The sequence below is a fragment of the Cryptomeria japonica genome, chromosome 9 (genome assembly GCF_030272615.1).
Source record: "Cryptomeria japonica chromosome 9, Sugi_1.0, whole genome shotgun sequence".
NCBI lineage: Eukaryota > Viridiplantae > Streptophyta > Pinopsida > Cupressales > Cupressaceae > Cryptomeria > Cryptomeria japonica.
Genome location: NC_081413.1, coordinates 517769757 through 517781821, shown reverse-complemented (window position 1 = coordinate 517781821; position 12065 = coordinate 517769757). Strand labels below are relative to the sequence as shown.

At 44.1% G+C, this 12065-nt stretch overlaps 1 protein-coding gene across 1 annotated transcript in view; it reads left to right on the top strand.

Annotated features, from left to right (window-relative positions):
• LOC131066914 (uncharacterized) overlaps positions 1 to 12065 on the top strand; it is a 122968-nt gene that overhangs the window by 83471 nt on the left and 27432 nt on the right. Inside the window, exon 4 of the mRNA XM_058001812.2 lies at positions 10901 to 11005. Coding sequence (XP_057857795.1) covers positions 10901 to 11005 — 105 coding nt within the window. The remainder of the gene's footprint in view (positions 1 to 10900; positions 11006 to 12065) is intronic.

The window sequence follows — 12065 nt, the reverse complement described above, 5'->3', positions numbered from 1 at the left end:
AGTAATGGTTCAAAAGCAGTAAAAAGTACTGCTGAAACATAGAACACTGTTGATTTTATGGTGGTGCTCATTAACAACAGGCAAACATCAGATCTGTTGCCTTCCCAACCATAGACGATAAGCTCTTATCATCACCCCTGAGCACACTACATGTCCTTCATGTTATTGAATTCATTGCTATTGATGTAATCATGACCTTGCATATATATGAATCAATACCTCCTAATAGATCTCAAGTCGGCCATATACTTTTGGCGCCAAGGATAGGGTCAGACCTATATATTACAAGCTACATATGAGTCTCCCTTAGTTGCAAGTTACATGTAACTTAATCACAAGTTACACACAAATGGTTCACCCAAATAGGGTTTGCCCCAAATTAGACTCATACAACTGAGATATCCAAATGCCAAGGCTGACATGCCACTTGGCATTTTGGGCACTAGGTCGGCCCTAGAAGGGATCCGATCTAGCTACACAACAACACTCCCTCTTAGCTAGGGAGGATTCCTTCTGAATAACCAAGTCACATAGTGACTACCACCATGGCTACTCCCATGAATAATACGTTCACCATAGCTACTCCCAGAGGGTGAACAAGCACATCATGGAATTTCTTCCATGATACCCACCATACCTACTCGCAGAGGGTGGGCTCACCATGCCTATTCACAGAGGGTGGAAAGAGGGCTTTCACCTCAACCTTCTCCCAGAGAAGGGTACATTACCACTATGCCTACTCGCAAAGGGTGGAACGAGGGCTCTAACCTCAGACTTCTCCAAGAGAAGAATGCATCTCCACCATGCCTACTCGCAGAGGGTGGAACGAGGGCTTTAACCTCAAACTTCTCCCAGAGAAGAATGCATTAACAAGGGATTGCACCTCGAACTTTTCCCTCACAGAGAAGAACTCATTAACAAGGGACTGCACCTCGAACTTCTCCCTCATAGAGAAGAACTCATTAACAAGGGCTTTCACCTCAAATTTCTCCATCACAGAGAAAAATGCATTAACCAAATCTTCATGATGACGTGGCTCCCTTTGAAGCTGGAATGTCAGGCTTCCTCTGAAGCTGAAATGTCAGGCTCCCTTTGAAGCTGAAATGTCATGCTTCCTCTGAAGCTGAAATGTCAAGCTCCCTCTGAAGCAAATATCAACCTTCTGATCTCTTCGTCCAAGGTTACTTTTGACGATATGTCAAACTCCCACTGAATGCTGATTCTTCCTCTGCGAAGAAATGCAAGCAATTTGTTTGCCCTCTTGGGTAAACGGTTAAATGCAGAAAGTAAATGCACAAAACATAATGGAAATATATTAAATAACCAGCCTCTGTATTAATTCCACAGTCCATGTACAATAAGTGCTTATAACATTACATCTGACACGACTAACATGATCATACTTCGAAGAACAGGTACACAATATATAATACCCGAAGGGGTGCGACACAACCGTCGCGACTCCAACTACCTACCCGTCGGCTAACTAACTGACCGCCGTAACTCATTATTACCGACGACAACATAAACATAATATAACAACATAACATAATGATTATTCCCGGCAACATCATCCCCTCCAAGAAAAGAAGTCGACTCTGTAATGTCCCTACTTTGAAATATAATCTAATAATAAAAAATAATAAAAAATTAAATACAAAAGAATAAATATAAAAATAAAAATAAAAATATAAAAAAATATAATTAAATGTAATTAAAATTTGATTAAAGCTAATGAAAGGTCAAAAGGCATGAATTGATAAGATGTGACTCCCTCAAACGTGAGATATAAAAGGGAGAAGAGAAACTCATTTGAGGGGGGAAGAATTTGGAAGTAAGAAGTGCAGATCTGATTTAAATAATAAGTGCAGATCTGATTATGAGAGGTTGTGTCCCTTTCAAAGGGCAGAAATAATGAAGAGTTGCACTCTTTCAAAGGGTGCTAATGGTGAAAGGGTGTGTCTCTTGCTAAAGGGCATACATGATGAAGAGGTGTGACCTCTCCCTCACATTGAGAGATATAAAGGAAAGGAATTAAAAACATCTAGTAAGATCACCATGAATCAGATCAGATCAGAACTGTTATTAAGTTACAGGTAGTAACATCCTTGTTCTTGGTGGTATGCATGGGGATGTGTTTAATAAGTATGCTTAATATATGAAGCCCAACAATATTCTTATGCAGAATTAATAGTAATACTAATATGGACTACAATATGTATGACAGTCATACTTAATTTCATATATATATTCATAATACATAAGAAATATATATACTTAAAGTCTAAATCATGTTATTACTTTCCGTATTTAAGAAGATGGGATTGAGATGTTCCAAAGAGGGGCAGTCTAAATCCAAGCAATAGGTTAAGTCCCAAGATAGGGTGGGGATCAACGACCCGTAAGCCTTGAGGGTATAGACCCAAGATAGGTAAGGGCTTGGATCTATAAACTTTGAGGGAACCTATTGTATTTGGTCTCTAAGCGCTTTGGTAGCATATGTAAACCCTTCTCCCTTAAAACTGAAGTAGTAGTAGGGTTTGATATCTATATTAAGAACTATGAATAATGAAATTAATCAGCTAATGCGGAAAATAGACAAGCACTTCTTAATAACTTATTGAAGAAAATCTATTAATTTTAGTATATTTAAATAGATCAGGTAGGGGACGTTACAGACTCTGACGACTAAATACAAAATAGAGATGAACGGCAAGAACTACTGACTCTAGTCAGGCCTGGATCTTATACACTTGCTGCGTCCTCGCCTGAAAACCCTTTTCTGCTACCATCCGATGCTCAAATGCGGATTTCACCAATATTGCTTCCTTTGCCATCACAGTCCTCTTGTGCCTAACCCAAACTTGTCTGCAAAACACGTTTTTCAGTCTCAGCTTCCACCAACTGCTACTCAAATGATACTGTCTCCCTAGCCAATTTGTCCTTGATAGCCACCTGTGGTGCTCTCCCAGCATCCAACTCCTGGGTACGTTGAACTAAGTCTCACGCAACTATTGCCTCCAACCTGGTGGTCAGCTCCTCCCGAGCCCTCTGTGCATCCACCAAGGCAACCTCACGTCCAGCCGAGACATACTCCGAGTTCCTCAAAGTGTACCAGTCATGCCTGGAGGTTGCCACAATCCGCTGGCACAAATGCTAGGAGACACCTCAAATCCTCCATCACACTCCCCAAAGGCTAAAAACTGAACTGAATAACTCCCTGGTGTCATACAATTGTGCGGACCTGCAATGCCTTCCCTCAAACTCTGTTTGTTCGCAACCTCCAAATCCGTCTCCCTCGACGGCTTATGGCTTCCCTGCCAATGCTTGGCTGCAGGCTTCTTTCTCACAGTATGGACAAGCACAACACTTCTTGTGGTATTCTGTAGCTCAAAAATAAACTGGCGGTCTGGGGGCAATGCCCCCAGTGGGGTCGAGGGGCAGCGCCCCTCGCGGGGTTTGGGGCAGTGCCCCAGCGGGGTCGAGGGGCAGCGCCCCTGCCGCCAACACCAATTTACAACCCTCAAAACCATACAAAAGTCCATGGCGCACAATATTTCTGTGATATTTTAAGATGCCAAAAACCCTTCTTTTCCACTCTGAATTTCCAGTGTCCTGGCTTCAAACTCCAGCGAATCATTTTAAATCTGGTCATCTTTTTTTTTCCTTTTCGGCACTGTAATGTCCCCGATGGCACCCCGGCCATACAACCTCCCTGTATGGTCAACAACAGCACTGGCACCTTCGATCGTGCGGCCACCTTCCCAATCGTGCGGCCTATACCCCTCCACCGTACAGCGGACCATTACGACGGAGCGGTTGTGCGGCTTTGTGTGCGGTTGTGAGGGGGTTTATGCTGGGTGTGCGGTTGACCACCGCACGATGGCATCCACCGTCGGTGGTCCCACCGCCGGTGTGACCACCTTCGGTGGTTCCACCGCACAGTGGTCCCACCTACGGTGGTTCCACCTTTGGTGAAGCCGGTGGCCTCACGTCTTTCTTCTTCTTCTTTTTTTTTTTCTTCTAGCCGTATGGTCATCTGCCGTACGGCCCTGTGCAGTGGTGTTTTTTTTCACAATTTTTTCCTGCCGTACAGTTAATTGTCTTGTACGACCATACGGTTTTTTTTTTTTTTTTTAAATTTATTTATGTTGTCTAGAGAGTCTTCGGCTCGGGTCCCCTGTCTCTGGGATCGCCCTTCATCCTTCTCGGTTTTCCTCGCCCAAAAGTCTCCTGCTTTTCTCTCGTGCCTCTTGAGTCGCCTACTCGGCCTCTCAGGTCCCCTTCCATCCTCTCGAGTCCCCCTTCGGGCTCTCGGGTGTCCGTCCGACCTCTCGAGTCCCCTGCGCGCTTCGCGTGGTAGGGTTTCAATTTGTACCCGTTGGTGGCCAATCTATTTTCAATGTCCATCCGAAGACCTGGAACCACAAATTCTATAGGGACCACGGTCTCCTTCCTGTACATAAGAAGAAGAAGAATAATAAAGATTTTGAAGATTGCGGTCTTCCACACAGGGTTCCAATCGTTGCCAACACTCTTCAAATTATCTACGTCGCCAGGGTTTGGGGCGTCTCCCTTCCAATATTCTTTGTATTCCGGTAGGTACACCTCTGTTGGTTGCTTTGGTTCCTCTACTTCGAGCCTGTAGCTTTGGAACATTTCGTAATCCTCCATTTGCCAGTGGAATAGCCTGTTAAGTGAGCATACCTCATCTTCAGAACATCCCTCCAATTCGAGCACCCCTTCACTGTTCGGCTCCATCGCGTTCTTGCCCTTGCTTTCATCGGGACCCCCTTCCCCTTTATTAGAGTCCTCTGAGTCCGAGTCGGAAGAGGCGAGCTCTTCACCGACATCTTGGGTGTGTAGGTCAATGGTATATTTCCGCCCTCCCTTCTCCATGGAAAGTGTATTTTTCTTCCAGTTGTGGTTTACCCTCGCGTTGATCAACCACGCTCTCCCCAGGATGGCATCATAGCCTTTCTTCTTCGAGGGAATAACCACAAAATCTAACAAGAATGGTTGCGTACTAATTGTCACTTGCTAGGCCATCAACAGGCCGAGTGGCTTAATGTCGTGTTGGTCCGCTCCCACCAGGTTGAATGTGGGTGGCCACAGGGTGGGCTTCCCCAGCCGCTTCCATGTTTCTTCTGGTAGTACATTCACCCCAGATCCCCCGTCCACAATGGTGTCCTTCAGAATGGTCCCACGGATACCCATTTCTACCACAGTTGGGTGTCTACCACTGCTCAAGGCTAGTAACATCGGGTCAGTCGAAGGGCTGACGGAAACCTCCACTTATGGTGTACTCTTCGAAGCGGTGGTGGGGACCCCTACTTGTGGTGCACTCGACGATGCGGTGGCGGGAACCCCTACTTGTGGTGCACTTGATAATGCGGTGGCGGGAACCCCTACCTGTGGTGCACTCGACAATGCGGTGCTTTGCACATTGGTGAGGATAGCAATCCTCAATTGTGGCATAGAGTCTAGAAGGTCTTTTACCTTTATCGGCACCTCTATCTGCAAGATTTGCCCAATGATGTTATTTTCCGCTTCCGTACGGGATGATGTACTCACCACCTCGTTGTCCCGTCGTTCGGTCATCATCTCACGTTCAATATTGGCCTTTGCCTCCCGTAATCTCTCCTTCTCCGTACGGGGGTCGGGATAAGTGGCTTTTTACGTCTGGGCGTGGGTGATCGCCAGTACTTCTTTCTCACGAGTCTTCTCAGCCTTCTCAATGTTGAGGAGATTAACCCCTGCCTGCGGGCAATTTGCGTCCTCATGGTCACCTGGCCCACACCAACGACAGAGGTGCTGAGGGGTGACTTCCTTCGTGCAATCATGGGCGAAGTGCCCCCATTGATTACAGGCCCTACATTGGATAATTGGCCGGCCCTTGGCGTCATACTAGATACGGCTTCTGTAATTGTTATTGTTGCTATTCCTTCCGCCGCCGCGTCTATTGTCCCAGTATCCTCCAGATGATGCCGTTGTGTTAATATGTTGGCCGGTACCCACTGGTGCGGATGTTGTGGCTTGCTCCGTGAATAGCACTTGGTTCATTTGCGTACTTCGGGTTTTCATGTTGTATGGGCACTCCTTGGTGGAGTGTCCCATCACTTGGCAAATCTCGCAGAATGCCTTCTTTTGGCAAGTACCCTTTGTGTGCCCTTCCTCTTTGCACTCAGTGCACCATATGTCCCCTTCGTTCCGACCAGTGCTTCTCATTATTTTGAATTCCTTTCTCATTCGCTCCATGTCTTTCTGGAGCGCTTGCACCCGTTTGCCAGCCTCGTCGTCGTTGCTGCTTTCCTGTGAAGAGTCGTCGTCCTCGGATGAGGATTTATAACTTTTCTTCTTCTTTGATGTTTTGTGTTCGCTCTCCAGGTCCATCGCCCTATTATAAGCGTCGTCATATGACGTCGGGGGTACAATTTTCATCTTCCTCCGTAGGGAGGATTTCAACCCTTCAACGAACCATCGTTTCTTCAATCCATCTGCGGATTGGCTTTCCATTTTACCCAAGAGTTCTTTCAGCCTCCGACTGTATGCCCGTATTGTCTCCTTGGTACCTTGTTTGGTACTATATATCTCTGTTACAATTTCGTTGTCATCACGGAGCAACCGAAACTCCTTCGTGAATTCCTTCTGTAGGTTGGCCCACGTGGCCACTTTTTGCTTATCTATATCGGAGTACCAATCTATGGCAACTCCACGTAACGTGGCTGGGAACTGCTATACCCAATCATTCTGGTCTGTCACCCCGTTGGCAGACCAAATGGTTTCACATGTACGACAGTGCCGTAAGGGGTCTTCCTTGCCGTCCCCTGTGAACTTTGGCAATTTTTGTTTACTTGCCATCCCTGGTCGTCTTCCTGGGGGCGGTTGTGTCTGTGTCTATGGCCCTGTGCTGCTTCCTCCGGTGGCGTGGGTGGTGTGTCCTGCGTGGACGACTGGAGGTATGGTGTTTTGCCTGTCCTGTGTGGCACCTACACTTGTACTGTTGCCCTCCCCTTCGCTCTCACACGTGCCCACTCCTGCTTCCCGTTGGTGATCTTCACTCTGTGGCATAAGGGATAAGTTTCTAAACTGATCCCGAGTCTCCTCGACTAGATTTCGCCGTAACCTTGTTTCTTCTAAAAATTCTTCGTGGCTCCTCATCCTACGATGATCTAGCGACGCGTAGAAATTTCCGTCGGCCTCTGCACCCTCCGTGACACCTCCTTGGTTCCCCTCAGGCCCCCCTTTGGCAGGTCGTCCTTCGGCAAGTTGCCTCAGCCTCCGTCTACGTTCTACTTGCTGCTCCAGAATCAAGGCCCTCTGCGTGGCCTCCCACTCGTTCGTTTCTGATTTTTTATTCCTATCTTTATTCAATATGTTTGGCATTAATTGTCACACATTCCCATAACTCACAATTCATAAATCAAAATATGTCTTTTATTAATTCATTTGCTCAAGTACAACTCGTGTCAATGACACTTTTATTTGAAAATAAGATGTTCAAGGTTCAATTCCCTCCTGGCCTGGTGCCATCTCGTTCCGTTTCCCGTCGGCTGTTCTCTTCGTAGCGTTGTAGGATTTGTTGTCGTCGCTCTTCCTGGGCAATCTCCTCCAAGCGGGCCTGTTGTGCCAGCGATGCCTGTGCAAGCAATCGGGGGAGGTGGTTCATCAACCGGTTTACTGCCGGGCTAACCTCCAGCGCTGTCCACACGGCACTTGGTGGGATTTCTGCCTCCGCCGCCTCTCGTCGGACGTAGGTCTGAATGGCTACCTGGAGCAAAATTGAAAATTCTCACGTTGCCGTGTCTTCTCCTGTGTAAAGTTCTGTTCGCGCGTCGTCGGCCTCTGGGTTTATTTCACCAACGGGTAGGCCCATTGTGTCTGTGCGCCATCCGTGTCTTCCGTTCCCGAGTACGTCTAGGCAACGGCGCCAAATGTTTGCCCTCTCGGGTAAACGGTTAAATGCAGAAAGTAAATGCACAGAACATAATGGAAATATATTAAATAACCAGCCTCTGTATTAATTCCACAGTCCATGTACAATAAGTGCTTATAACATTACATCTGACACGACTAACATGATCATACTTCGAAGAACAGGTACACAATATATAATACCCAAAGGGGTGCGACACAACCATCGCGACTCCAACTACCTACCCGTCGGCTAACTAACTGACCGTCGTAACTCATTATTACCGATGACAACATAAACATAATATAACAACATAACATAATGATTATTCCTGGCAACACAATCTTCCTTCCTTGAATGCAATCTCTGATTCGTCCTAGAAGCATTTCAGAGAGAGATAATGATAGTCGGGGGAAATATCAATACATGATTCACTGTTCAATGATGTAGCATGACTTAATGAAAAATTCATGAACATCATTCAAACATAAAGAGAACTTATCTTTTATAATTTTGCTCAGCAATGGAATTTCCATTTACTTGGATTGATCACACCGAAGCACCTAGTGATGATCTAATGGCTGCGTGGCCTTTGGCCCTCACCATCACTCATCATCTGTCCACAATATCTGCTCTGTGCATAGCTTAAGCATCATCTGAGGAGCTGCCTTTAATACCATCCACAACAAAGTGATGGACCAACCACATAAATGCAATAGAAATCCACCTGTAGCAGGGTGTGCCAGAATGCTAATCTGCAGTGCCCATCCTAGGACAAACGTCAGATGATCTTCAAGAGCGACATAAGTAAGAACTCAAATAACTGGTCCTTCAGTTGCAATATCATCCGATTCGCAACCCCATCTAATTATGCCTATGCAGGCTTCAGTGAAACGAATGCTTCATGTGACTCTCGAAGCTTCTAGGATGATGTGAGTTGTTGCAAGGCGTTATTGCATGGAGGCCTTCTCTACCATTCTTGATCGTTAGGTGCCTCCATTCGCTTTCGTCCCCATACGCACACATTTCACATTTGTGTACGGCTTAATGTGATCATCACAAAACTCGCCACTATGCTGCTGCTTGATCTCAACCTTCCATTACACTGAGCAGTCGATAGCATGTGTACCGACTCGCATCGCTTCGTTGAATCCTCAGAATGCTTGCTGCCACCTTGTCGATGTCTCTAGCCACGAGCGTTGTGAAGCGAGCGATCTCCGTCACTTTCATTTGCTAGTAAAAGTTACGATCGCCGAAGAGAACCCTCCACAACATGTTCTCCTCCCTGAATGAAGAATTCGAATATAGAATGTTAAAACGGACAAAGATGTCCATAGCGACTCCACTTACCGTCGGCATTTCGATACTAGGCTTTGTGACTTTCAACGCCAAGGCATCGGATTGAATATGTCATTGAGTACTAATGACAGATCTATGGCGATCATCGGCACCTCAACAATCATTATTCGATGCAGAACATATGCGATGCTCACGTCTGAGTTGAGAGGCTCGGTAATCGACTTTTGCCTGCACTTAGATTTCTCAGTCTGCAAATTACTTTGATTGAACTCCCTCAAAAGAATAGGATCTACCTTCAAGCGGTTAGACTCTATAGAAGGAATCCACTCTGATACCATGTTGATTTTATGGTGGTGCTCGTTAACTACAGGCAAACATCAGGTTTGTTGCCTTCCCAACCATAGACGATAAGCTCTTATCGTCACCCCCGACCACACTACATGTCCTTCATGTTATTGAATTCATTGCTATTGATGCAATCATAACCTTGCATATATATGAATCAATACCTCCTAATAGATCTCAAGTCGGCCATATACTTTTGGCGCCAAGGATAGGGTCAAACCTATATATTACAAGTTACATACGAGTCTCCCTTAGTTGCAAGTTACATTTAACTTAATCACAAGTTACACACAAATGGTTCACCCAAATAGGGCCTGACCCAGTTAGACTCATACAACTGAGATATCCAAATGCCAAGGCCGACAGGCCACTTGGCATTTTGTGCACTAGGTCAGGCCTAGAAGGGATCCGACCTAGCTACACAACAACAAACACAATGAATTGTCATATTAAGTAATCAGTCAGAACCAAGTTCAGAATAAATCACTGGTGCTGATTATCAATCATTTAGACAGGAAACTTGAACTAAAACAGAATAGGAAAGGTGAAACTTAGCAGAGGACTTTACAAAATTTGACCTGGATCTGGACTTGCAGAGCTATGAATCAGTGATATAGATATCTATATGCATGTCTGTGTATTAGGCCTGGGAATTTTTAAGTCATTACAAGATGAACTCCATGAGTAGTCATTTTATTAGTGAGGAAGGAACAATGAAAATAATCCATTTCATTGGGCTTACATCCTCAAGCTTTCTACATCACCAAAGCTTTTGGAGCATGTAATGCCTCCTGTCATCCTGCTCTCATAATTCTAACCAATATGGGATTAATTTCATAATTCTAACCAATGTGGATAAATCCTCACATTTGTTAGTAGGGATATGAGAGTCAATATTTCAAGTGTGTTATTGATCAAAATCAAATAGATGATATTTACCGTCTATAATTCCAGTACCAAATTTTGTGGAAGCAAGCTATACCTGTACTGCGCAAGGTACATCTGAAAGGTTCAATTGCTAAGATGCTCAACAAATAATTTGGAATTGATGCTTTCAAATCTGAAGCTAATTATTCTCCAGGGCTTCCTTTTTTGTGTTTGTAGTTTGTACACATTAATTTTTCATTCTCTATCAAGTTCTAGTTTGATTTTCTCTTGGGCATTTAACTGTGATATGATAATTTCAATATGCATCAGAATGCTTTTAAGCTGGCTTGTCTATTTAGGCATCATTTTCATGACAATCTTGTTATTAGACATGCTGGTACTCATCTTAGGATGTTTTGTATTCTGTTTTACAATTAAGGGCACAACTAAATATTACCATCTCTGTGTAAACAGGAAGCAGAACGGAAAAGGGCAAAAATAGACTTTGGTGCCACAACAGTAATAGGCGTTCTTGCTGGGTTGCTATATGGTGGCAGCAGAGAAGCAGTTGCATCAGCTGTAAGTTAGAAGCTGTTTTGTCAAATTGGTTATGATTATATGTTTTCTTTGCCAGTCACCATTAGCTTAGTAAACATTTGAACTTGTATTCAGTTTATTTCTAATACTCATAGTTTTTAAAGGTTATAGTTTATTTCATCAAAAAGGTATGGTTACAGATGTAGTGCTCAAATCTCAAGTGGCTCAATAGATGGGATGTTTTCCTTTTGCCTCAAAATTATCCGTGTTTGTCCCATATACACATTCTTCTTTTATTCTGCTTGCTGTCTTCATGTGCAGCACCAACCATTCAATTACAGCCATTGCTATATTCTCCTCTATTACTTTTTGATCATTTTCTGAAATGCGTAGAAGTGCAGGGATGACCAGAAAGCATATTATTTACCTTAAATGTGAATTTTCATGTCTATCTGAAGATTAGGTTGACATGTGTGTACCATTCAATATAAATTTATTTGGTTTTATTTTCTATTAATAAAACATTGTAGTGCTCAGATGCATTTTGCAAAAAGAACAGGGTGGTACCATGCCCCACGTAAACCTAGTCCAGATAGTGTATGCAGCTTGTAATCAAGCAATCCACAAATCTACTATTATATTGTACATACAACATCTTAAGAAAGCAGTTGAAAAATCAAAGATGACAAAATGAAATCTCCTCTTCATTTAAGGGCCTAAAGTAAAACTATGTGGCTGCAATATGAAAATTTGAAAATCCACAAAGGGCCAAGATTAGATTGGTTGCCAGTTTGGTTCTCAAGCTAATTATTTATTAAACTAGTAGGTTTAAGTGTCATTTGTAATCTTTCTTATTGAATTGCTTTCTAGTTTGATTCTCAATTGCTGGTGCACCATTAACTTCTTTGTTGTTCCTTGTTTCCAAATGCCTATTAAAATACTTGTCATTCCAAAGCAGAGTATCAAAACTCGCTGCAAGTCAGGGGAGTTTGCTGAGTTGGCGAGTCGAGCCAAGCTCGGCGAGTTTTGACAACTCGTGACTTGGACTCTGCGAGTTTTGCTCATAACTCGCCTGACATGGGCGAGTCAGGCAAGTTATGGT